The sequence below is a fragment of the Aythya ferina genome (genome assembly GCF_964211825.1).
Source record: "Aythya ferina genome assembly, chromosome: 19".
In the NCBI taxonomy this organism is placed as follows: domain Eukaryota; kingdom Metazoa; phylum Chordata; class Aves; order Anseriformes; family Anatidae; genus Aythya; species Aythya ferina.
The window spans coordinates 8,221,294-8,247,151 of NC_140309.1; the positions used below are offsets into that span (position 1 = coordinate 8,221,294).

Here is a 25,858-nt window from a genome sequence, read left to right on the forward strand (position 1 = left end):
AGGGGCCGTGGTGCCAGAGGGGGAACATCCTCACTGCAGTGCACGAGATGCACGGTGGCACTTGGGGCCAGCAGCCTGAGCAGTTCTGCCTCCCTTTCAGGATGGAGCAGCTTTGGCACCACGCTACTTTTTGGGATCCTTGCAGGGCCGGGAGGGGATCCAAACCGCCCCTAGCCTGCCTGGCCCTGCAGCACGGCCACCCTGCGGGGGTCCCTGAGCTGGGGAACCTTTGTGTGCCCTGCTGGGGAAGGGGCACGGCAGCCGAGGGAGCTGGCTCGGGGTTGAGCAAGATCCCAGGAGGAAAATCCCTGAGGGAAGGCAGCAGGGGAGCGGGCACCGTCCCCTGGCAGTGCCCCGGTGCCACCCTATCCGGGGTGTGACTGTCACCTCCGGGGAGCCCTGCACGGGCAGGACAGGGCCTGGTGGCACAGCAGGGCCCCCGCGGGCCAGACAAAGAAAGCTAGCCATAAAAACAGGCGGTGGGCAGCAGCAGGGGTCGGGAGGGTCGCTGTGGGAGGGCAGGGAGCCCAGGGGAGGGCCTGGCTGTTCTCTTCCTACAGCTCCAGGCGTCCTGCCGAGTCTTTTGGGGTGGCCGCCCGAGGCCAGAGAACAGCGAGGCAGCACCAGACAAGCTGCCAGGAGTGACTGCGGGTCGGGGGGGGCCAAAGGCCGGCCAGATCCAATACAGGGTTAGTTACAAAATAAATCTCCTCCCACCCTTTGGAAGAAAGAAAGAGTGGCTGGCTGAGCATGCATCCTTCTGGCCCTACAAAAATAAGGCACCAGAGCTTAAAAACGAAAACTCCGATTGTCTTTGATAGAAAAGGAATTCCCGAGTGTTGAAGGCAGTCGATGTCGAAGTGCAGAACGGGGAGGGCTCTTCACTAGCTTCGGGCCTCATGCCTGGGCCCCGGTGGCTTTCTGGATCAGGGGAATCTGCAGGAGGGGAAGAGAGAAGCTGTTAGGGCTGGTGGAGAGGAGGCAGGGAGCTGCACTGAGCGGCGCTGGGGCACGAGGCTCCCCAGAAGCCTCAAGAATTTAGGGTGAGTCCCAGCACCCCGAGAGCCGCAGGGGTTGCCAGCTGGGGGTCCCTGGCTCACCTTCGTGAGGTCCACGCCGGTGATGGCACGCACGGAGGCGGGGATCTCGGCGAGCAGGCGGTTCACCTCGGAGGTGGTGCTGCTGCTCTCCCCGCTGAGAACAACGATCTCGTCCACTTTGGAGAGGGGAGCAGCCACTTTGGCCGCGATCTGGGGAAGGAAGGAGGGTGAGGACCCTGCCTGCGTGTTCCCAGCCCGGGAACTCAACACCTCTCACCCGGAGCAGGGGAGAGCCGCCCCCTCCTCACCTCAGGCAGCGCATCCAGCACCAGCGCCAGCTGGGCGGCCTCCCCGTAGCGCTGCAGAGCTTCGGCCTTCAGCTTCATCCCCTCGGCTTCTGCCATCCCGATGGCCTCGATCACAAAGGCCTCCGCTTCTCCCAGCTTGCGGATCTTTTCCGCCTCCGCCTGAGCCATGAGGACTTGCCTCACCCTGCCGAGGGAAATCCAAGCCCTCCAGCAGCCGGGACCCTCGCAGCCCTCACCCGGCTGCCCTCCCTCCCTCAGCGCCGTGTGTCCCCTCCAGAAGCGGCCTCAGCACTTTGCCGGGGACAGAATTGGACCCTCTGACGAGGTGGGGGCTCACTCACTTCTCTCCCTCGGCGATCTGCTGGATGCGGTAGGCTTCGGCCTCGGCCGGCCGCTTCACGGTGGCGATGAGCTCCTTCTCCTTCCGGATGACCTCTTTCTCTTCGACGTCGATCTGCTTCTTGCGCTGCACCACCTCGATCTCGATTTCCTCCTGGCGGATCTTCTGCTGCTCCCGGGCGCTCTGGAGCTCGTAGGCCAGCTGGGCCTCCGCAGTCTGCAGGCAGGAGAGGGGAGAAAAAGGGGTCTTGGCTGTGATTTGCTGGGTGCAGACGTAAGGACCCTCTTGGCAGGCTCTAAACCAGACGTGGCTCCTGCTCTGGACCAGGCCTCCACCCAGGGAACATGTCCCAGTCCCCAGTGCTGCACTCGGGGTCCTTCTCTGTGCTATTATTTGAGCACAGCCAGCTCTGGGCTCGGTTTGGGTGACCCTCCCCATCCTTCCACCTCCTCCTTGTCCCACCTAACTGCTGCAAACAGGGCAGGAGAGGAATCTGCTGCGAGGAGCACACGCAGAAACATGGGGTCTCCATCTCTAGCTCTGCTAACACACGAGGAAGGAACCTGGAAAGCCCCAGAGCTACCAAGGCCACCACGAACCAGGGAGCAGCAGCGGGCTGTCGGGTACCTCTCACCTTAATGTTGACCTCCTCGGTGAAGGCAGCTTTCTGCAACTCAAAAGCACGCCTGGAATCTGCTATTTTGGTATCCGCCATGAACTTGACATCCAGCATTTCCTTCTTGCACTCTGCCTCCTGCAGAGAGCAAACAGAGAGCAGAGCTCAAGAGCCTGCAGCTGGAGCACAACAGGCAGCTGAGGGGAAGCTCAGCACGTCCCGGGACTCACCCGAATGCCCGCGTCTCGCTCGGCTTCTGCCACCCCGATGTCTGCATCCCTCCGGACAGCCGCCGTCTGAGTCTTCCCCAGGGAGCTCAGGTAATCCACTTTATCGTAGACATCCTGGGGAGGAGGAGATAAGCTGCGGTCACTTCACACGAGCCGCTCCATCTCGCTCCCTTCCTGCTGGAGCTCACGGCCACCATTTTTTAGGGCCAGGTCAGAGAGGGCTGTGTCAGCCTGCTGGGCTATCATTTTGCTCCTCCACCAGCCCTGTTTGGGGCTCGCAGGATGGGAGCTGTCACGGAAAGCCCCAAAGGGCTGTAGGTTGTCACCTAAAGCTCTGCAGTCACCTACAGCAGGGGCACGGGGCCAGGCTCAGCTCCTGTGTCACAGCATGGCCGGCTGCAGCCCAGCCCCATGCCCCTCGCCTGGGCATACCTTGATGGTGAAGCTCAGGATCTCGATGCCCATGCGACCCACGTCTGGAGCTGCCACCTCCCGCACCAGCTTGGCAAACTGGTCCCTGTCCTGGTAGATCTGCTCCACCGTCAGGGTTCCTGCAGAGGGAAGGCAGGGAAAGCACTTTATTAGGGGGAAAAAAAGCCGCACGGAAACAGCAGCACGGGGCTAAGCTCAGCAACATCCTCACTGCCCAGAACCTCTCCAACCACGAGGTCAGGCCTGGGCACGAGGGGGCCTTTTCAGCCCACGCCGACATCTCCAAAGCGCAGCCACCACGCACAGGCCACCTGTGACCCCCGGGGACTCGGACATCTCTTACTGCAGGCACTGAAAACTCATTTATCACGACATCCAGCAGCAGATGCTGCAAGTGAGGAACCATCTCAGCTGTCCCATCTGTGGGCAGCAGAGGAAGCAGTGCCGTGGGGCAGCACGGCAGGGTGAAAGCTGCCCGAGGTGCCTTCAAGGCTGCGAGAGAGCCCCTCCGCACCTAGGATGGAGCGCAGATGCCCCTCCAGCGTCTGAAGGACCACGTTCTTCACGTCCTGCACGTTCTTCCCCAAAAACTGCTCGCAGGCCACAGCCAGGAGCTCCTTCTCGGTCATTATCTTCACCTGGAGACAGGAGACAAAAACCAAAGGGCTGAATGTGCCTCTCCGTGGCGGGACGCGCACCCAACAGCAGCAGCAGCAGCAGCAGCACCACCACCAGGCTGCCAGGCCCCCGTGCCACCGGAGCTCCGAGGACCAAGCCGAGCAGACCCCATGCCGAGCCACCGGCCTCACGGGTGGGCTCCTGCTCCCTGCTGCTGGGGACAGCCCTGCGGGCACGCCTGAGCCCTCCCGAGCCATGGCTGCAGCGTCTGAAGCCAGGGCAGGCGCCTCTCCAAAGCCTGACCGTGGCTCGGCACGGAGAGGTGCTCCCTGAGGCCATCCATCCTGCAACATCTGAGAACAGCCCCACCAAAGAGCCCCAAACAACCCGTTCAGCCCCTGCACCAAAACCAGACCTAGGAGGAGAGCACTTTCTATCGCTACCCTGTCCAAAAGCCATTTTATTACCCTTCTCTCCCTCCTCCTTCGCTAGAATTACTCTTTCTGAAAGGCAGAGGACAAGGAAGAGCCTGGCGTGCCCAAGGGACACCTTGGGAGCAGGGGCTGTGCTCGGTGCTCCCTGCAAGGAGAGGGGACGAGATGGCCACAGCACACCAGGTACGCCCTGCCCATACCTGGGAGCTCCTGGCCACATTTTGTGTGACTCCTTTCACGCGTGGTGACCAGCACCCCTCCGTCCCACTCCCTGCCATCTGTTAATGGTCCCCAGAGCTGGGCACAGCCACCCCAGCTGCGCTTTCACCTCCCAGCCAGCTCCAGCTGTGACACCACCCCCAGGCTGAGATGAGCCAGGGTCTTAGGAAGGTCCTGCTGGTCCTTTTTAAAAGCAAACCGGGTTAAAAATCCCTATGGATTTTTAAACCTCCACGCCAGGCAGTGGAGATGCAGCACACGCCTCCGGCTCACATTCAGAGCCCTACAGGTGCCAGCCACGGGGAGCTGCGGCCCCAAATGGTGGCAGCTCCTTTTGGCCAGGCCCTATTGACACGGGGTGCTGAGCGAGTCCCACAGCACCCTCTCATGGAGAATTTGGGGCTGGGCACCGCCTGCTGCTGAGGAAGGGCTCTGGCCCAGGAGATGCTAGAGGCAAGCTACATCCTACCTCCTGCCCCATGGACTGCTGCTGCCCGGCATCGTCCTGGCTCAGAGACCTCCAAAAGGGACCCCGAGGGTCTCGCCATGGGCTCTTGGTGTCAAGGACACTCAGCAGCAGTGGTTACGGTGTGTGTCCTCTCCCAACAACCCCACCTTTGGGGAGCCACAGAGGAGACAGTCAGAGCGCAGAGCAGGCACAAGGGGAGCAGGGAAGGGTCCTGCCTCTGCAACAAATCCAAAAACGGGGTTTATTCGGGTGCTGCTACACCCGAACCAGCCTGCAGTCAGCTCAACACCACGCAAACCAAAACAGGGCCGAGAAATTCGTGCTCAGCTCATTTCCAGTTCTCATTTTCCCCTGCAACAGTCGGTGCGTCTTCAAACGTCTCCGAATCGGAGAGTTTGGCTGGCACGGCAGCAGCACAGCTACAAACCAACCCCACCTGCAGGAGCAATACTGCCGTGCCCAGCTCCAACCAGCTGCGTTCCCCACAAGGGGTGAGCAGGAATAACCCAATGGGCCCAAAGCTCAGAAAAATGGGGCAGAAGACACAGCTCTGCTGGTCTGAGGCAGTGTCCCCCGCACCCCAAGCACCCAGCCGACAGGGGAAGGAGGCCACTGGAGTGCTCCTCACTTGTGGCTTTAAAAAAGAGCATCCTCGGGAACACTCAGCACTTCTTTTATTGCAACAAACATCTAAAAAAGTTGTTTATCTGGTAGTAAATTTGCTTTTTTTTTCCCTAAAAGAAAAATGGTTGCCTCAAAAGTTCTCCCTCTGGACTTCTGCAGAATTCAGAAAAACTCTGCCCCCTACCTCCCAAACCCAACTGCCTCTGGCATGCTTCAGCACGGTAATTCCCCGCATCTCATACTCCTAAACCTTGTAAGGTCTTTAAAATGAATGAATTGACAGCAGAAAAAAAAATAAGTGAATGGTGGGAAGAAAGAATAACCTAAATGAGATGAATTTGGAGCTGCGTTTTTAATCAAGGCACCTGGAGGTCCAGCCTTCTAGCAGCGTGCGCTGCCTACTTTTTGTAGGCAATGGAAGAATGCCCCAAAACTAAGCTAAAAAGGGAATGTTTAACAGAAATACCTCCCCTGAATGGTGTCACCAAATGCAGGACAGAAAGGACTGCAGAGTTATGAAACGTGGGGTTGGAGCCATGGGCACATGCATTTTGCCAAGCATGCGAAGACCACTGAGGTTAGGTGACATGTTAGTACCTAAATGGGCAGAAAGAGCTGAAAAAATGAAAATGAGGATGCTTCACACTGGCCACCAGCGAGGAAAAGCCCTCAGCATCTAGAATTATCCGAGCTGTGCTGCTCCTGTCTCAGAGGCTCCAGCAAGAGCCACCCTTGGAGCTAAGAGGAGCCCAAGGAGCTCCTGTGCTGGGGCTCCTGGGCACGGCCACGTTCCCAAGAGCAGCACAGCGCAGGACCAGCCTTTGCCTTGTGCAAGAACCCAAAAAACTACTCCTGGCTGAGCTTACATCCTTGTCTACGCACTAGACAACACACAATTACTCCATGGTGTCAGCTCAGAGCAAACCAACGAGCCTCGGGAGGACTCTGGTGCCCTGCAGAGCGCTGGGTGAATTCCTCCTGACGCTCCCGAGGGCTGTGGCTGGCTCTTCCCGGGAGAGCCTCTTGACGCACGTGAGATTTTGGGTACGTCACTGCAACCTTCTCCTGCCAGCATCCCGCCCGAGGCACAGGGACAAGCTGTGTCAGGGCAGCACACCCCAAAGCCTGGGAAATGCAGGTGTTTAAATCAGCACGAACTGGATTTCACGTGTGGAGAAGGCTTGAAAGAACCAAAATTCCTTTCAAGCCGGAAATTTTATGTACAAATTTTATCGTCCAGAGGGACCGAGCTCTTTCTTTAGGTTTTAACTCACTGTGAAGAATTACAAGATCCACATGCTAATGATAATAAAAATAATAATAAAAGACACCCAAAAGACACCATCTCAGGAGGGAATTGCTCGGTCCTGTGGTGTCACACAGAGCTCCAGGGGCACACCAGCATCACAAAGAGATCAGTCACCAGCACACACCTCATTTGCCACGTGGACAAATGAGACACCAGAAAAACAGGGATGATTTTGGGGAGAGGAGAGGTCACCCCCCCTGTACAACGCAGACATGCGGTCGTGAGCTGGAATCAACGAGGACAGCGTGGTGGTTTTTTTACAAACACTTCTTTTAAAGCAGTTGGCTTCTGTTCCTGGACAACAGCAACCTTTTAAGGGGGAAAAACCAGACGCAGGTTAGAGACATGCAATTCCTGAAAGGATGGTTTGGAGTTACTGTACCTGTGCCACACCTGTGACAGTTAAAGCTACCCCCTCCGCCGTCTCTACGTCCTCACACCTGGGCTGTAACGTCATTATCTCTAGGGAAATCCTGCCAAAAAACGTAAAATATTTGCACGTTTCCAGGTAACACAGGCTCAGCTCTCCCCTCGCGTCTCCTGCCCCAGGCCACCTGCAGCTCTCGTCGCAGGTAATGTCAGACAGGCACGGGAGGCACCCAGGGGCTGAGTCCGTCCCCGGAGGCAGACAAAATGCTTTGGCCAATAAAAAATTTCCAAATCATGCTTAAAGACGATTTATCAGCAGGGAAAGGCTGGGAGCCAGGCTGGCAATGGGACCGTGACCCCACAGGAATGCGGCCAGGAGCTCGCAGCTCCAGGACCCCGTGGGAGGCTGGTGTCGGGTTTAAGAGCACAGCACAGACCCTGGGTGCGCCCACCCAGCATCACCACCCCCAGGGTAACCCTGTGCACACCCTGCTTGGCAAAACCCAGCGCTGCAAGAAGCCTCTGCCCCTGCTGGGTTGGCATTAACACAGACCTGCTTCCTCAGTGCCTCACCCTCCCTATTTTTCCTGTCCTGTAACCCGCAGGCAGACAGGAGAAGCGAGTCTCCAGCTCCTTGGGGCCATCCCTGCACAGCATCGGGCACCCTGAAGCTCTTGCTGCAGCTCCAGAGCCTTCTGATGGCCTAACCCACACCTTGAATTAATTTAAACGCTGTGCAAGTCCCAGGGAGGTTTGGTGTCAGCACTACGCTGGTTTGCAGCCGCTCGCAGTGCTGAGCAAACACTCGCCCTCTGGGTTGCAACTCCCCCAGGGTCTCCGTGCTGTGCTGTTAAACGTGACAACACCCACAGCGGGCTCTGCCTCCACATGGGGGAAGAAGGGCTCAGTGCAAACCCACATCCAAACCCAGAGAGCCGGCTACAGCTGCAGTTTCCCCACGGGTGCACGGATTTCCTTTTGAAGTGGCACAAATCCTGGCTTCCCACCTTCCCCAGAGGCTGTGCAGAGCCTGGCCGTGTACAAGCTGATGCCTTTCTGCCCTCCACCAGGCACAAAATGTGATCAGTGCTGCCGAGGGGAGGGTCACAGCTGGAGCAAACCTCTGCAGCGCCGTCGGAAGGAGCTGAATTTGGGATCTGCCCCCGTGTGCACCTGTCTGCATTACCCACAGAGCAAGGGCCGGAGAAGGGGAAGGAGAGGAGAGCTCTGAGATTTGCCCTCTCCCGTTAGAAAACCATTCGTTTTGGGTCATCCTGCTGCTGCTGCTGCTGCTGCTGGAACCAGAGGCAGAAGGGTTAGCCGCGCCGTGAGGAAGCCGGTGGGTTATTACCTGTGCGACCCCCGTTACGTACAGTGGGACGCCCTCCGACGTCTCAATGTTCTCGCAGCGACAGAGGATGGTCATAACCTCCAAAGACAGTCTGAGCAGCGAGGAACAAGGGCGGGACAGCAAATACACACAGCGGTTACCAGACAGTCAGACACTCGGTGCAAAGGACAGGCGGGACTCGGGGGGCTCGGCTTTTCCCTGCCCTGTTCGCATTTCTCCCTCTGCCCGCTCCCAGGACTTCGTAATGCTGGCCCAGAGCAGCCCCCTCACACTTAAAAAGCACAGCCAGATGCTGTAACGGGGCTGGACGGGGTCTCATCCCCCCCCCAAATCCCATTTGAAGCTGAGCCATGGATCCCACCCGCACTGCCACCCTGAATTCAGCTGGTATTTTCTCTCACCGTGCTTTTCACAGACAGAAAATTCCTTTTTGTAATCGTTTAAGTGCTTCTGTGCCAACACGTACGATGGGCTAGCAAAATAAAAGCACCAGGGGTCTGGCTACACATCCTTGGCTAAGGCATTGATGAGGGAAGGTGCTCCCAAGGCTGTCCTGAAACACTGAATAATACCACTTGGTTCCCTGCTTCTCGGGCTTTTATTGCTGACCCCTAACCAAGGACAGGATTTTTTTACTTTTTTTCCCCCAATCCTCAAGGTTGCGGCAGGGCAAGAGCCCAGCTCCCTGCCAGCTCTAACTGTTCCTTTTGTCCCCAGTCAGTGCTACCTGGCGGGGTGCCGCTGCTGGCGACACAACGGCCGCTGCCTCCTCGCGGCACCGGCAGCTCCAGAAAAGCTGGCCTCATTTTGGGAATCAGCCTCAGCTCTTCACGTGCCTGCAGCAGTTTGTGGAGCACAGCTTATGGGATTTGGGCAAGACTCTGGTTTGCAAAGGAGAATTAAGCCCCGTATCCCATGGCATGAGCTGGGGGGAAAGATTTTGAAGTGAAGGATTTGTTTGGATGCTGGCAGTGCTCTCCGAGCCCCGTTTGCCGGGCGATGCAGGGACCTCCAGCTCACTCCTGGCAGGCAGTTCTTCGCCCTGGACTCACCCCTTGCTGAATTTAGCCTGCTGAATGGGGCTGCATCTCCTGCAAGCAGCAGGTCAGGGCCCTGCACTGCTCTCTGGGCTTCTCCCACCGCGAGACGAACGGGAACAGCAACCAAAATTTGAGGAGGAAGCCAGATTGAATGCACTCCTCGAGCACTGTGCCAGAGAGCAGGGCCTTTCCTTCCCCTCCCACCTTACACAAGCATCGCTAGGGACCCCGGGCCGAAGCAGGGGGTGTTAGCTGGGGTCTCTCCATGCAGCCAGTGAGCTGTCATAGCCCTCATAGCAATCCCTCGTGGCAATCCCACGTGCCAGCCACCCGGGAGAGGACCCAGAGGCGTCGTGAGCCCATCACAAGCAGCAGCCAGGGCTCCTTTGAACCACGCAAGCTGGGTGACCCCAGGAGAGCAGGAGGGCATCGTCTGCAGAGCAAGGGCAGCAGCGTGCTAGCTTTGTCTGCTGGTGGTGACACGGGAGCAGGGAGGAGAGGTGGCAAGGGCAGGTGGTAAAAGGTTAACTGCAGCCGCTGGGCTTCCCTCAGTGCAGAACCCCAAAAGTCACGTCTTTGGGTTTTTCCCTATCTATTTTTTTTACATAGATAGACAAAACCTGCATCAGGGAGCGTGAGGGAGGTGTTAGGACAGAGGCACACTTAGGAACATTGCCACAGGTCCTAGGGACGAGGAGCTACGTCAGCAGGGCAGCAGCAATGACAGCACGTTAATTGAGAGCAGTAATGAGCAGCAAGCAGAATCCACGGCTGAGGAAAGGGAGAGAAAGGAAATCCCGTGGTTTTAAACAGGAACGTGGTCTGCTCTTGTGGCAACAGCAGTCAGCACACCTTTAGCAATCCAGGCTACGGGGGCAAGGGCCCGTTTGCTGTGGGGTGAGGGCTGGGGCCACCCTGGGCAGAGCGTGGCAAATCCTCCTGGTGCTCAGTGCTCACAGCACCTCTGCCCTGGGCAAGCTCAGCACTCACAGAGGACAGCCAGAAGCTGTGTGGCTGTGAGAGACCCTCTGATCACCAAGGGCATGAGACAGGGCCCACGCTGCTCCTGCCACGGCTGTACAGGGGGAGCCTTCCTCTGAAGAGCCCAGAGGTGGCTGCAGATGGAGGCAGAGGGCTGGGCTGATGCTCAGCCGTGGTTTCTCAGGTACCGGCCGGTCCTGTGCTCCTAAAAATCCTCCTGACAGCCCTGCTGGAGCAGCTCTGCCTAGCCTGCACCCTAAAACCTCGAATAACTGAGCTCTGCTTACCTTTGGGTGTCGGTGATGCACCACCACGCCCAGGCCCAGCCTCCGTACACGTACTGCTTCACGTCAGAGCCACAGCAGCCACCTGAGACACAAAGCACAGAGATTGAGGGATTTCATACACGTGCCAAGGAAAAACCCGCACCCTAACGGGGTGAAGCACAAGCTGGACAACCTCAGAGCACCGAGGAAAGGGTCACCAGCTCTGCCAGCCCCTCGGAGCAGGGAGAGCACCTTGCATCAGCTGCCGTACGGTGCTGCGAAGCTCCGCTCCACAACATCACCCAGGTGAATCCCAGCATGCCTGCGGTGTCTGATAAATAATGAACACAGAAAACTCTTCCCGGGGCCCACAGGGAAGAGCTGAGACTGTCCCAGCACGGCCCCAGTAAGCAGTGCTGGAGCTGGAGCTCCCTCGTGGTGGACACGGGGAGCCCCGCGCTCTCCTCCCCTCCGCAGCCCTTCCTTCTCACAGCCATTTCCCAAAGGCAACCTTTTTTTATAACTGGCCTACAAATCCAGAAAACTGCATTTACAATAAATTGCTCTGACAAACAACAGCACACAAAGCTACTCTATTTCAAACCAGGGTTGTATTTTACTTTCGTAAGGCAGTGTCAGCAAACAGAACCACCCTAAGCTGGGACACACCAGCACAGAAGGCCACGTAAGAAATCCTTCTCCTTTCCCTCACCAGTCACCTCCACTGCAAATCAGCAACCCTGAAACCTCCCAAAAAGCCAGCAGGTCAGCATCAGAGGCAGAGAGAACCCTCAAGCCACCTTGCAAACATCTCCTGGTTCTGGCTCTGGCTTGCACAAGTACTGTGGCACACGAGGCTTTGATGTTCCATCACGGAGCCGACCACGAACAGAGCATGGGCAGCCCCCAAATCTCCTCCAAGAGGCATTTCCCACCCCGCAGGGCTCCGAGCAGGCAAGACAGAGCCAGCGTGGGGGTCTTGTGCTCCACAGCACAGAGGAATCGCCTCTCATGACCTTCTTCTGTAGCTGGAGGGCTACGTCAGGCGGGCAGGGTTACAGGAGCTGCTGTCACAGCCCCGCGAGGCAGTAACTCCGTGCCTTCTAACATTTCTTGGCGGACGTGAGCCCGGCCAGCTCAGCCGGCCAGCCAGGCCCTTGTTTTCCAGGAACAGGAAGGGAGGTGTTGCTGCAGCGCCGCGTGGAAAGGCCGTTTGGTCTGTGGGATCGACGTGGTCCTCTGCTGCTGCACCGCTGGGAATTGTTTCATAACCTCCTGAGAAAACTCCGCGCCCTCGAGCCGCCGCTGTTACAAGGAAGGAACATGCCTCTGCACACAGGTTTTGTTTTTTTTTTTTTTTAATATTTCTTCTGCAGGCAGCGCAAGGAAATGCCTTGTTTAGGATCACACCCAAAGCCAGCCCTGTGCTTGCCTCCAGGAGCGCGTAGCGCAGCTACACAGCTCTGCTCACTGAGCTACGCTGCGTGGCAAGAAGTGTTTGAGGCATAAGAAAAACAGGGAAACCTAAGACATTAACCAGGGGAGGGACGCCAGCTGGTAGCTTTCACACAGGCTGGGCGTCTGAGCTGAGCAGAGCTCGGTCCTGGTAACACCTCAGAGCAGCCGATCGCTGATTCCTCATTGCAGCTCTGCAGCCCCGCTTCCTAAATCTCAGAGATCAAGTGAAGAAAAGGAACGACCAAAGTGAAACCCTGGCAAGGCTGAAGAACAAACCCTCTAGCACGATGAGATGTGGCAGAAAAGTTGCCTTTTCCAGCTATAATACATCCAGCCTGGGTCCCCCAGCTACTTGGACATCGCCTCCACGAGCAGCCACTGCACCTCGTCCGGGGGCACCGTGCTACAAATGGAGGATTCACGACCTCTGCCCAGATGGAGGGGTTCTGTGTTCATGCAAGAATCCCCAGAGACAAGAGAAAGCACGTTGTCTGTTTTTTTATGAAATCAGATTAACCATTTGAGATAAACAGTTCTCTGGCAAATGCAGGAAGCCTGCCCTAATGGACAGCACGCAAGGAAGAAGACAAACCCTGAGGGTTAAGGGAACACGGGGCTCAAAGCATCAAGGCCAGCCTTGCAGGACAATTTAAGCTTGTGAACAAGCTCCGTGTCCTTTGATCTCCCGAGGTAACCTGAGGCTTGTAAGGTGGCAGGAAGCGGTGAGCGTTCAGGAAAGCAAACCATGGCAGCAGGCTGCTCGGGTGGCCGGGCTCCCTCCCAGGGGCTGCCCAACGCCCAGCACAGGATCAGAGAGCGATGCTGCTGCCTTCACGTGCACGGGAGCTTCCATCTGGCACTGGGATCGCCTCCTCTTGCTGCTGGAGGTGGAAACAAACAGCTCGGTCATGTCAGAGGGATGATGCCAGGCTGGCCGGAGCATCGGGCTTGTGCTGGGAAATGTCACGGGGTGCTAACAGCCGGGTGCAGAAGGACGAGGCACAAATTGGTAACTGGAAAGAGTTGCTGGAAAAAGGCATAAAGGAGAGGGGAGAAAAAGGCGAAGGCATACGTAAAGCATCTCATGGAATAAAGCAGAGTCTAGACTCCAGTCAGCGTCCTACGTCCTACCGTGAATATAAATCAGGCTTTGTCCCATTGCAGAAGTGGTGCAAGGTTAACAAGAATTTATTTCAACAGATGCAGCATTCTGAGCGGATCCGTTCAATCCTTTGCAGGTCACTACAGCAGGTGAAAGCAGGTTGTGCTGGTTAGCTTGGTTTGGAGACAAACTGAATCAAAATCACTCAATTTAAACTACGAGCACCAGTGGTACAGAGTGGGTTTAAAAACCACACCTTTAGTTTAACCAATCTTGTAAACAGAAACCCAGAAGACTGAAACCACGATGGAGTTGCATGACAAAACCTCTGAGATTCTACCCCAGAATTCCTCCTGGAAACAAAAAGGGAAGTCCGGAGGCTATTTTGACTGCCTCTTTTCCTGCCATCCTCTCTGAAAAGCCTCGAGGATTTAGCAAGCATCTGACGAGGGAGAGCTGGAGCTCCAGCACCTGCAAGAAGCTGAAGAATCAGCTCCTGAGAAGGAAGTTGGTGTCTCCTCGGGGGCTACAGAAACCTCCGTAGGGTTTCTGTGCTCATGTAATCGATTGTCCTCACCTAAGAGCCGCTCTTTCACATCGCCAAACCGCATCGTGTTTCTTTCGGGCCATTTGGGCAATCTGTTGAGTTCATTTCGAGCCTAATCCTGCTCTCCAAAGCTCTCAAATCCATTCCCAGCTCGCTGCCATCTGCAAACTCAATAAGCACATTCTCGATTCCATTATCCAAGCCAAAACAAGGAACTCGATAAATCCTTCCAGCCGAACAGTGAGCCACTGTTAGGTTCCCTGGCAATGGTTTTCCAGTCACTCTCGTACCAGTTTTGTAAGATCTGAGAGCTCAGCTCCTCCTCACACTGCAGGCCTCTTGCAGAACGGGAAGGGTTTGCAGAACTTCCAGAAGCCTTTATTTCAGGCTTTCAAAACTCATAAAAGAGCCTGTTCTCTTTTTATGGTACATTGGCTCAAAATCGTGACCTCTTACAGGAAGTAGAGGGCTGTGAGTGCTCAGATTAGATCTGGAAGGGTTAATTATCCCCGAGTGCTGGGGCCTGGCATGAAATGTTTACACAAACTAGAAATAAAATGCCAGCTCTTCTTTGACTTTGAAAGAGATTAAAGAGCCCCAGAGGGACTTGACTTAAAAATTCGAGAAACTGAGCTGGATGCTATTTCTCGAGCTGACTTCTGAGAAATCACAAGCCAGCGCAAGAAGCCTCAGTAAATGTGAGGTGTGCCACAGCTGCTGCTCTTCCCCACACTTACCTCACCTGAGGGGGAAGGCAGATGAGCTGGATGTGGCTTATGTTCATCAAATATGTGTCAGGTGTTTTCTTCCGAGCAATATTTGTTTCGGTGTTCTCCTAGGAAATAAAGCTAGACCGACTGGGCTGTCACTTCCTGGCTTTTTTGTTTTTCTCCTCCTCTCACATCACGAACTTTAGCTGAAACAGCAGTCTGTCCTGCCCCAAAAACGCTGTGGTCTGCACCGACTGCTCCCGTAACACGCCTGCAGGTGTCCAGCTCGAATTTGCCACCCTGCAGCCCTTCCAGCCAGGATGGAAGACGGCCAAGCTGCAGAGATGTGGGCAACGCTGCCTGCCCAGGGGAGCTGCAGGATGAGCAGAGCCATTAAATATCGCATCTCCTCATTACGAGGCCCTGCAGAAACCTTGCAGCGCCGTCTTTCAAAAGGAGCAGATCGATCCTGAGCCACAAAAGCTGCTTTCACCCAGGCTGTAACCCAAAACCAGTGTCACGGATTGGAGAGAATCTATTTATCTTAGTGGGAAGAGCCTGACGTCAGGATGAGCAGATATTTTCTGCTTCCCCAAACTGTCGGCCGGCTTCAGCCGTGGCTCAGAGCAGCCAGGAAGGAGCCAGACACCCGTCAAAGGCTCCCCAGGGCTTGCACCGAGCCTCACTGGCAGCTCCCAGCACCACTGCTCTTTGGCAATGCCAGAGCCACGTCCCAGAGGGACCATAATCACCTAGGTACGGCTCCACGGAGCATCCCTGCCATGCCTGGCCTCCGCATTTCACAAAGGGATTGCCTGAGAGCAGTTTCTTAGAAGGAGAGGAGCGTTGCTCAAGAAGGGCAGGACGTTGCTCAAGAGGGGCAGGACGTGAGAGCCAGCAGGCAGCTTCCCAAAAAATGCCACGAGGCTCCTGCACGCACACAAGTTCCCCAGCCACAGCTCCTGCGGGGCTGGAGGAGCTGAGATGTGCCACGAGGAAGTGAAAAGAAAAAAAAAACACCACTCCTCAAGGAACAGAAAAAAAAATACATGCCAGAGGAGGCACGTGACAGAACTTCCTTCAGCAGCCCCAGCTAAGTTTACAAGAAGGAAAACTTTCCACTTTGCTTCACGATGTCGAGGTGCCTTCCTGCAAAGCGAAGCCTTGCAGATAACATCCGTATGACAATTCAACACCGCAAGCCAAAAGCCTCCCGTTAACTTGCTGTTGGGTTATCCTTCCCTTCCCTCCTCCCTCCCCAAACCTGACCTAACCCCATCCAAATAAGCGCTGGGCCATGAGGTCCTGTCTGTTTTTCCCCAGGGACTGCTTGAGTTTCTGGAACCAGAGCTGCCCAGGGCTGCACCCTCCTGCCCCTGCCCTGGCACTTGCCCAGCATGTGGGTGCTGAGGAGCTGTGGGGTGGCTGCAGGGCTCTGCCACCCCCGAGCTGGTGCTCTCAGGGGACAGTAAGTGCTCTCAGGTCACAGTGGAGGGCAGCCGGGTCTGGTGGCAGCACCGAACCCAGCTCCGACCCCCAGGGCCTGCCATGATTTCTGCTTTCCCCCCAGAAGGCGGCTGTGTGCTGAGGAGCATCCGTGGCTCGCAGGCCGTAGGAGAATGCAAGCAGATGCCACAAATTCCTGCCGGCCCATCCTACAAAGCCGCGTTTTAACTTCTGAAAGGAACAGGGGTTAAACCAAGCTGTTAAAACAATGTCATCCTGGCACGGCCCCTCGGTTCCCCCGCTGGATGTGGCTTTTCACCAAGGAGGGGTCTCTTGGAGGGAGGTGCAGCATCAGCTCTAGATCTGCGGACCAGATCCCAGCTGGAAGCACCCAATTTCTTCAAGGTTTTCATGTTTTTTTTTTTTTTTTCCCAGCTTTGGGACCACAGACGTGCAGCAGCTGCTCACGGACCAGGAAAGCTGCAGGAAACTGCTGCTCCAGCCAGCTGGCGGGTGCGGTTTGCGACCCCTCCGAAGCGGTGGTCAGAGGGCACATTTGTTTCCCAAACTGCAGCCTGTTCCTGCCATCTCTTCAGAAATTCCCATAATTATCCGAGAGATGAACTGACAACAGCCCAGCCGGGCTGCGGCCCGCTGGATATTTTGGTCCAAAAGCATGACGATGTGGTTTCACCGCAGAGCTGCCACCACAGCATCCCCCTGGCACTCACCCCCACCTCCATGCGAGTTTAGGTTCGAGGATCACAGCATTGACCTCAAAGCCAGCCCAGCGGTGACAACAAGGATGTAATGTGACTGAGGGCACACAAAGTGACACCAGCCTGGACCTAACCCCGTTATTTCCTTGCACGTGGCCCCATACCAGCGGGGCACGCAGCCCTCACAGCAAGCCCTAACGTCACCTCACCAGCCCTGCCTGCAGCCTGCCTCATGCCAACGCACGGACTCGGGGGATTTTACAGCTGGTTTAATTAACACAGCCTAATTAACCGGCTCACCTGGTGGGCTTACAGCATCAGCACCCCTGTGCAGCGCTGACACCCGGGGTGCTGGTGGCTCCTCGGCCACCGAAGGCTGCCAGCCCCAGCGTCACGCCGTGTCCCCACCTGCTGCCACCCACGGCGGGGACATGGCTGCAGCCCCTGTGACAGTGCCCCCCGCCACGTCCTCCCTCGTGGGGCACCCCAAAACCCCCTCGTCCTCCCTTCTCACCCCCTAAACAACCCCCATGACAGAACCACCCCCACACCACCTCCCCGCTGTCCCCCCTCACAGCCCCCGCAGGACGGGACCCCCGCAGCCGCAGCGGCTCCCCCAAAAGCCCCCTCCCCGGCTCCCCCGAGCCCCTCTCGACCCGTACCTGACACCACCAGCGCCTCGTTGGGCCCCACCGTGTGGCAGTTGCCCATGGTGGTGCCGCCGCCGGCCCCGCCGCCCGCTCCCGCAGCGCCCCGCACCGCCCCGCCCGGCCCCGCCTCGCGGCCGCCATCTTGGGAAGGTCGGGGCCGGGAGGGGGGGCGGGGCTAAAGGAGCGTGGAGCCGCCGCCATCTTGGGGGCAGCGGGAGGGGGGTGTGCAAGGGGGTGTGCAAAGGGAGTGTGCAAGGGGGGTGTGCAAGGCTGGGTGTGCAAAGGGGGTGTGCAAAGCAGGCGTTATTGCATGGTGTGCAAGGCGGGTGTGCAAGGCAGGAGTTATTGCATGGTGTGCAGGGCTGGGTGTGCAAAGCTGGGTGTGCAAAGCAGGCATTATTGCATGGTGTGCAAGGCGGGTGTGCAAGGTGAGAGTGCAAGGCAGGGCTTATGTGGGGTGTGCAGGGCTGGGTGTGCAAGGTGGGTGTGCAAGGCAGGGTGTGCAAGGCAGGCGTTACTGCATGGTGTGCAAGACTGGGTGTGCAAAGCTGGGTGTGCAAGGCACGTGTTATTGCATGGTGTGCAAGGCGGGTGTGCAAGGCAGGAGTTATTGCATGGTGTGCAGGGCTGGGTGTGCAAAGCTGGGTGTGCAAAGCAGGCATTATTGCATGGTGTGCAAGGCGGGTGTGCAAGGTGAGAATGCAAGGCAGGGCTTATGTGGGGTGTGCAGGGCTGGGTGTGCAAGGTGGGTGTGCAAGGCAGGGTGTGCAAGGCAGGCGTTACTGCATGGTGTGCAAGACTGGGTGTGCAAAGCTGGGTGTGCAAGGCACGTGTTATTGCATGGTGTGCAAGGCAGGGTGTGCAAGGCAGGTGTTATGTGGGGTGTGCAGGGCCGGGTGTGCAAGACTGCGTGTGCAAAGCAGGGTGTGCAAGGTGGGTGTGTAAGGCAGGCATTATTGCATGGTGTGCAGGACTGGGTGTGCAAGGCTGGGTGTGCAAGGCAAGAGTTTTGTGGGGTGTGCAGGGCTGGGTGTGCAAGACTGCGTGTGCAAGGCAGGGTGTGCAAGGCAGGGTGTGCAAGGTGGGTGTGTAAGGCAGGCGTTACTGCATGGTGTGCAGCACTGGGTGTGCAAGGCAGGCGTTATGTGGGGTGTGCAAGGCAGGGTGTGCAAAGCTGTGTGTGCAAGGCAGGCGTTATTGCATGGTGTGCAGGACTGTGTGTGCAAGGCAGGAGTTTTGTGGGGTGTGCAGGGCTGGGTGTGCAAGGCTGCGTGTTCAAGGCTGGGTGTGCAAGCTGCAGTATGTGTGTGCACGGCAGGGCAGGTGTTATTGTGGGGTGTGCAAGACAGGTGTCACTGTAGGGTATGCAGGGCTGGGTGTGCAAGACAGGGCGTGCAAGGCAGGCATTATTGCAGGGTGTGCAAGGTGGGTTGTGTGAGGCAGGCGTTATGGTGTGCAAGGCTGGGTGTGCAATGCTCAGTGTGCATGGCAGGGCAGGCTTTATTGCAGGGCATGCTTTATTGCAGGGCATGCACACTTCAGTATTTGCAGGTGTGTACACAGCAGGGCATGTTTTATTGCAGGGTGTGCACGGCAGGGCATGCACACTGCAGCAAGCTGGTGCATGCACTGCAGAATGTGCATGTGCAAGCAAAGCAGGGCACGCACTGTGTGAGGCGCAGCACGTGGCTGTCTGTGCCCGTACGTGCAAGGCAGAGCGTGCTGTATTGCGGCACATGCCCACTCTGCAAGGCTACACGTGCTGTTTCACTGCAAGTGCAAGGCGGGGTGACCCGTGTGTGTGTGCACAGAAGCTGTGCTGCCTTGTGAGGCGTGCACGCTGCTCGGCAGCTGCTGGAGGGCAGCTCAGGGCGCTGCAACCCGCGGTGCCGGAGCAGGAAAGCAGCCTGCACTGCACACACGGCCACCGCCTCCCCAAAACGAGGGCACCTCCTCCACATCCACCACCTCGCCGTGTCCCAACCCCGCTGGCAGGCGACGCCGTTGCAGGACGCTCGGTTTTATTGCACGGGGGACACGGGGAAGGGGACAGTGGGCTGGGGGGGGTCACGGCGCCAGCCCCACCAGCCTCTCGCTGGCCTCCCACAGCTCCCGGGCCACGGCGTCGTCGCGGGCGTGGGGCCACGGCTCCTGCAGGCGGCAGTCGGCGAAGTAGCGGCCGCTGAAGCGCTCGAGGCCCTCCTGCGTGGCGCAGAACAGCGAGGTCTCGGCGCCCTCGGCGGCGTCGCGGAAGAAGAGCCAGGCCAAGGGCACGAAGAGAGGCTTCAGCCAGAGCGGGAGGTGGCGGAACAGCTCCGTGTTGACGAAGCCTGGGGCGAGGGGAAGGGGCGGTGTGGCAGACGAGGCCCGGTGGGGAAGGGACCCCCGCCCACAGGGTGCTGTTTGGTCAGGGTGCTGCCTGTGCCTGAGCCTGGCCCGGCTTTGCAAAGCTGCTCTGCAGTGCACGGTGCTCTGTGCGAAAAGGATGCGCTGTGCAGGGAGTGCACCGTGCAAAGGGATGCGTCGTGCAAAGGGATGCACTGTGCAAAAGGTGAGCTGTGCAGAGGGATGCTCCATGCAAAAGGATGGTGCACACAAAGGGATGCAAAAGGATACACCATGCAAGGGGATGGGCCGTGCAAAGCGTGCACTGCACCAAGGATGTTCCATGCAAAGGATGTGCTGTGCAAAAAAGGCATCATGCAAAGGGTGCAACGTGCAATGGAATGCACTGTGCAAAGGGACCCTGTGCAAAAGGTGAGCTTTGTTGGATGCTCTATGCAAAAGGATGGTCCACACAAAGGCAGGCACTGTGCAAAAGGACACATCATGCACAGGGATGTGCCATGCAAAGCATGCACAGAAGGGATGTTCCATGCGAAGGGTGCACCGTGCAACAAACACATCATGCAAAGGGCGCAACGTGCAAAGGGATGCTCCATGCAAAGGGACCCTGTGCAAAAGCTGAGCTGTGCAGAGGGCTGCTCCATGCAAAAGGACGGCCCAAGCAAAGGGATGCACCGTGCAAAAGGACACACCATGCAAAGCATGTGCTGCACCCAGGATGATCCATGGAAAGGATGCGCTGTGCAAAAAAGGCATCATGCAAAGGGCGCAACGTGCAAAGGGACGCTCCACGCAAAGGAATTCTCTGTGCAAAGAACTTCTCTGAGCACAGCCTGCACCGTGCACAAAGCAAAAACCCTGTGCTCTTCACAGGTGCAACGCAGGAACCGCATGAAGGACGCTGCGCACGGCGGGGCCCTACCTGGGTGCACGGCGTAGGCGGTCACCTGGGTGCCCTGCAGGCGCGTGGCCAGCTCGCGGGCGTGCAGCACGTTGGCCAGCTTGCTGTCGCAGTAGCCCTGGAAGGTGGGCAGGGGGCCGGGGGGCGGGCGGCCCAGCGCGGCGGGGTTCAGGCGGCCGGCGCGGTGCGCGGAGGAGGCGACGATGACCACGCGGCTGGGTGCACTGCGCTGCAGCCGCTCCAGGAGCAGCTGGGTGAGCAAGAAGTGGCCCAGGTGGTTGACCTGGAAGGTGAGGCTGAAGCCGTCCTCCGTCGTCCCCCCGGCGCTCACCCCTGCGGAGGGGCAGCGGGCGGTGGGGACGGTGCTGGAGGTTGGGGAAATTTGGGGATGGTTTGAGGGGGGTGGGGGGGGTCCCCGTGCAGCCCGGGGGCTCACCGGCGTTGTTGACCAGGAGGTGCAGGTGGGGCTCCTGGCGCAGGAAGGAGCTGGCGAAGGCGCGCACCGAGCGCAGGCTGGCCAGGTCCAGGGGCATGAAGAGCACCTCTGGGTTCCCCGTCTCCTGTGGGTGCAGCGGGGGGGGTGCTGGGGGTGCTTTGGGGTGTCCTATGGGGGTGTTTGGGAGGGGTACTGGAGGTGCTTGGGAGGATACTGGGGGTGTATGGGGGGGTACTGGGGTGTATGGGGGGTACTGGAGGTGCTTGGGGAGATACTGGGGGTGTATGGGGGGGGTACTGGGGGTGCTTGGGGGGATACTGGAGGTGTATGGGGGGTACTGAGGGTGTATAGGGGGGTACTGGGGTGTATGGGGGATACTGGGGGTGTATGGGGGGGTACTGGGAGTACTTGTGGGGGTACTGGGGCCTATGGGGGGCACTGGGAGTACTTAGGGGGTACTGGGGGTGTATGTGGGGGTACTGGGAGTACTTGGGGGTACTGGGGGTGTATGGGAAGGGGTACTGGGGGTGGTTGGGGGGGGTACACTGGGGATGTGCTGTCAGGGTGCCCAAGGAATGTCCTAGGGGTGCCCAGGGATGTCCCATGGGGGTGTCCTAGGAGTGCCAGGGGGGGGATTTTGGAGGTGGCGGGGTACACTGGGGGTGGCGATGGTGCCCAAGGGCCATCCACGGGGGTGCAGCGGGGTGCCCGGGGGGGTTACTTATTGGGATGCCCGGGGACGTCCCCCTGTGGGGGTGGGCTTTATGGGGTTTCGGGGTGTGTGTGCGGGCGGGGGGGGGGCGCTCTCACCGTGCGGATGCGGCGCGCCGCCGCCTCCCCGCGCCGCGCACAGCGCGCAGCCAGCACCACGCGCGCCCCGCAGCGCGCCAGGCCCCGCGCCGTGGCCTCGCCGATGCCACCGCTCCCCCCTATAAAGCACGGGAAAGGATGGGAGGGGGGGTTATAAACCCCCGGGGGGGGGCCGTACCGGGCCGTTCCCGGTCCGTACCGTGCCGCTCACCCGTGACGATGGCCGTGCGGCCCCGCAGATCGGGCCGGGAGCGGGGTTGAACGGGGGCGCGCAGGCGGTGGCGCAGGAGGACGCCGAGCGCCAGCAGCAGCCCCGCGCCCAGCAGCGCCCACCCCATGCCCGGCCCCGGTTTTTCCGTTCCCGGCTCTGCGCCGCCTGCAGGAGCAGCCCCGGAGCCGCCCGGCCCGGCCCCGGCCTCCCGGCAGCCCCGGCGGGAGGAGGAGGAGGAGGAGGAGGAGGAAGAGGAGGGCACGGGGGGGTGCTGCGCTGCTCGCACCCGCAGCTGGAATTTGGCCCCCGGAGCAAGGCGAGCTGCTGGGGAGCATTGGGTGGTTGCAGCAGGATGGGTGGAAAAGAGGGTAAAACGGTAAAAAAAAATAAGGCTGGAGGTGTGCAGCCCTCCCTCCTCCAGGCCTGGAATGGGGAAAATGAGGTTCCCCCCCCCCCGCCCCCCGTCTCCCCGGGTGGTGGGCACAGAGTGAAGACAGACAGGCAGAGAACGGGATGTGAAGTATTTGTTTTTATATACAGAATACAGGAAAGTTTCTGTAAAGTCTAAAACGTTACAATTACTATGTACAGTGGAGCTAGCTGTTCTGCGGGGGGGGCGGGGGGGGGTGGCTTATAAACAAAAGAGACAGACAGGTTACGACAAACGAGCTGCTACAATAAGACAATTTGAGGAACGTCATACCACATGTAGCACTGTACACAGCTTTAAAACATTGAAAATGCCATCACTGATGTATTTACACAGAATCCCAACACTTTTCCTTATTCGAAATAAAAAAAAAAAAAAAAAAAGAGGATGGACACCAGGAAAAGAACTCATTTCTCACTGCCCATAATACACAGTAGCTACTTGTAGTGCAACCATAGCAGGGAGGGATGGGAAAAAAATAACTGTGGGAAGAAGAGCGCTTCTTTACATTAAATAAAACAATGATATTGTATAGATTTGCTGTATGAAAACTGTATTTCTCTTTTAATATAAAACTATTGTCACTGGCACAAAATAGAACAAGTTTCTGATTATTTTACAACTGCATGGGAACTATCTGTCAGAGAGAGTCCTCGAGTCAGACAGCGGTCGCCCCTCGCTCTGACGCGTCCTGCTCTCGCTGCAGTTTTTCCTTTTAAAATGAAATGTATAGTACAAATATATGTGCAAATGCCCCTAAAACTTGAGCAAAAAAGAAAAATTAAAAAAAGTTAAACGTTCTTCATTTCATGCAAACGGCGTGTGAACAGTCTCTGGGCTGACATAGAAAATCCCACCTCGGTTTGTACATTTTTGCATTGCAAGAGTCTGAGGGCGTTCCCCTTGCTCCAAAGCTCTCTTCCTACAATTCCTAGGGAACAGAGTTGGACCGCAGCACGGGCACCTGGTGGGGTTTCAGAGAAAGCTTCTCCTCCAAGTCCATGTCTTGTACTAAGGCAGTGTCCCCCTTGGGCTGTTTGGTCGCAAATTCGGTAATGCTGAACACAAACTGCAGGCAGCCCAGCTTGATGTAACTGCCGTGGTGGAGCAGGGCCGTGCCCTCCCAGCCGGCCCCGCTGCCCCCTATCAAGCTGGAGCTGCTGGCTTTGCAGTTGCAGGGTTTCCGATGCTGCCCTTGTGCCTGCGAATTCATCACAGTGGCTTCTTCATGCGGCTCCTCTTCCTGCTTCCTGCTTTTATGGCGCTCTGGAAAAAGGAAAAGCGACGTCAGGTACAGGCTGGACGGAGCCAGGGGGGTTGTTTTCATCAACGGGGGCTGCTGCTGGGGTGCCTCGGGAGTAAAACCCTGCAGCTGTGAGGCATTTCAGCAGCAAGAGGCTGACCCCAGGGCTGCAGAGGAAAGGAGAGACCCCCGAGAGGTGCAGCAGCCCCGAGGAGGAGCGACGTGCACCCGCTCCTGCCCCCCTCCAGCAGCTCCCCCACGTGGGGCCGGCCCCGTCTCCACACTCACTTATCACGCTCTGCACTTTGGCAACAATACTGCTGGGAGGAGTGGGCGCCATCTTCTCCGAGAAGTCACACGAATAGAGGACGTTGTCCACGGTCGTCCCATGCTCACTGTAGTTCAACAGCTCGTAATGTTTCGTATTCTGAAACGAGGGAGGAGGAGGAATAAAGATACCAGGTCAGAAAGGCTTCTGCCCATCGGGAGGACTGAAACACGAACCCCTCCCTCCCTACAGCTGTTGATGGTAAAATAGGAGCCCTTAAATTGAGTTCTGACTTCAGAGAGCAGCACCCCCAAGCTGGTACACGGCTCACAGCACAGCTGGCTTCCCAACCAGCTGCTGCCCGGGATGCTTCCCAGCAGGCAAATAGGGCCGGGCAGCTTTGAAGAGGAGTGGGTTTTACCTGCTGCACTTGAACCGACAGATCTTTTGGAAATGGATTCCAGCTGATCAGTGCACAGCAAGCACGCTGTTTTAACAGGCTAAGTTTGTGCCCAGTGTGGCTTAGTCCTGTGCCTTTGGGAAGCAGGCACAAGATGAACAGAGGGGTACCGGTGTGCAGCAGCAGACACGGGGTAGGGTGGCTTGGATTTACAGACCTTCCACGAAGGCTGAAATGCCAGGAGACATTACCGTGACATAGAGCATGACACCAGCAGCCTAACACTCAACTGAACTCTGCAGAGGATGTCGACAGCGTAGAAGAGATTCCAGGTTAGCTCAGAGGAATCATCTGACAGCAAGAGCTTGTCCTGCCAGGGCTATCGAACTTCAATCGAGTTACAAAAACTTGCCATGCACAGGGGAGCAAGTTTTCAAGTAACCTGCTCGACTGCAAACCTCCAGGCCAGAAACTGTAGACAGAGCTAAGCAGGGGAGCTCTGCCTCTTTTTAGAGCAACCACAACCATGGCAAGCTCTCCAGAGTACAGAACAAGTTCAGTGATTCCTTTGGATTGACCGCTGTGAGGAGATGCTTCGGCTCAGATTTAGGATCTGGATCCCATTACCACGCATGCTCTGGAGCTTGTAGTGCACCTGAGGAGCAGCTAAAGCAGTTTGTGGGTTAATCCTGGATCCTCCACAGCAGCTGGTTGACAAATAGGGACAGAAAAGACTACCTGGCTTCAAAAACTGTTGCCATGCTAAGAGACATCTCCGGTGGCACTTTTATTGGCAGACCAGTCTGTTCACTTCAAGAACAAACTCATCTCTGGCCCGTAGTTAAGAGGCAACCGTAGACCTCTGTTTACTTAACTAAAACTTTAGTTAAATAAGAGGCATGAAGCAGCTCCCTGTTTTGTTCCCGTCGAGGTTCTACGTAGGCAAGTAAAGCTTAGCTTTTATTAGCACAGCTGCATCAAAAAGTATCGAACCATTTCCATGATTTTTTTTTCTTCTTCCCCTGGATGCCAGCGGTGACAGTGCTTACTTGTGGTCAGTCTTTGTCCACGAGCAGTTAGCTCAGAGAAATCCTGCTGGCAGAGCTCTGTGCTTCAGAAAAGGGGTTTGACAGAAAATGCTGACGCAGCCTTCACTGGAGTGAAACCATTCACAGCTCTGGCTCTTACTTTGTAGCCCACAAAGGAGCACCACACAAAGACAACCTGCTGCCTGCATCTCCAGCTCTCACTGCCATGCATGCCAAATAAAAAAAAATAAAATAATAAAAAAAAAGGACTCAGGCACTCACCTCATCGTAGAATATGCAGGCATGTTTGCCGGACACGTAGTTACAGTGACCATAGCTTGTAAGGCACACATCCATATCAGCTCCTGGCAATGGGGAGGACAAAAATACTGGGTTTATTTCAGGGAAAAAAAGAAAAAAAACCTGTCAGGCAGCAGAGAACAACAGACAGAATTAAACTTCAATTAGCAAAACAACAGGGGAGCAACTGCCTTTGTCCGCACTCCC

General features: G+C 57.1%; 2 protein-coding genes and 1 long non-coding RNA gene across 16 annotated transcripts in view; 1 reads left to right on the forward strand and 2 right to left on the reverse strand.

Annotated features, from left to right (window-relative positions):
* Positions 1–789: 789 nt before the first annotated feature.
* FLOT2 (flotillin 2) lies at positions 790–22,164 on the reverse strand. Of its 12 annotated transcripts, none has more exons than XM_084493234.1 (14): positions 21,971–22,164; positions 21,772–21,890; positions 20,962–21,085; positions 20,547–20,858; positions 10,668–10,749; positions 7,022–7,112; positions 3,481–3,604; positions 2,967–3,085; positions 2,535–2,648; positions 2,323–2,442; positions 1,690–1,904; positions 1,349–1,532; positions 1,101–1,250; positions 790–936 (listed from the first exon to the last, which is right to left on the reverse strand). In XM_084493234.1, exons 1-14 carry the CDS (start codon positions 22,107–22,109, stop codon positions 898–900), a joined length of 1,932 nt encoding a protein of 643 aa, XP_084349360.1. In that variant the 5' UTR covers positions 22,110–22,164; the 3' UTR covers positions 790–897. The 12 variants fall into 12 exon arrangements, with proteins under 12 accessions (XP_084349360.1, XP_084349364.1, XP_084349365.1 ...); XM_084493238.1 differs by lacking the exon at positions 7,022–7,112 and adding an exon at positions 8,360–8,450; XM_084493239.1 differs by having other exon boundaries at positions 21,983–22,163.
* Positions 3,099–3,853, forward strand: LOC311421415. The gene is made up of 2 exons (XR_014684856.1): positions 3,099–3,407; positions 3,447–3,853. It is a non-coding gene; the product is annotated as an uncharacterized lncRNA (long non-coding RNA).
* Positions 22,165–22,496: 332 nt separating the features above from the next.
* PHF12 (PHD finger protein 12) overlaps positions 22,497–25,858 on the reverse strand; it is a 31,120-nt gene continuing 27,758 nt past the window's right edge. For all 3 annotated transcript variants that reach the window (XM_084493232.1, XM_084493231.1, XM_084493233.1), the window contains 3 exons: positions 25,634–25,716; positions 23,944–24,082; positions 22,497–23,678 (listed from right to left, as the gene is read on the reverse strand). In XM_084493232.1, the coding sequence (XP_084349358.1) occupies positions 23,344–23,678; positions 23,944–24,082; positions 25,634–25,716 (557 nt within the window). In that variant the 3' untranslated portion in view covers positions 22,497–23,343. The remainder of the gene's footprint in view (positions 23,679–23,943; positions 24,083–25,633; positions 25,717–25,858) is intronic.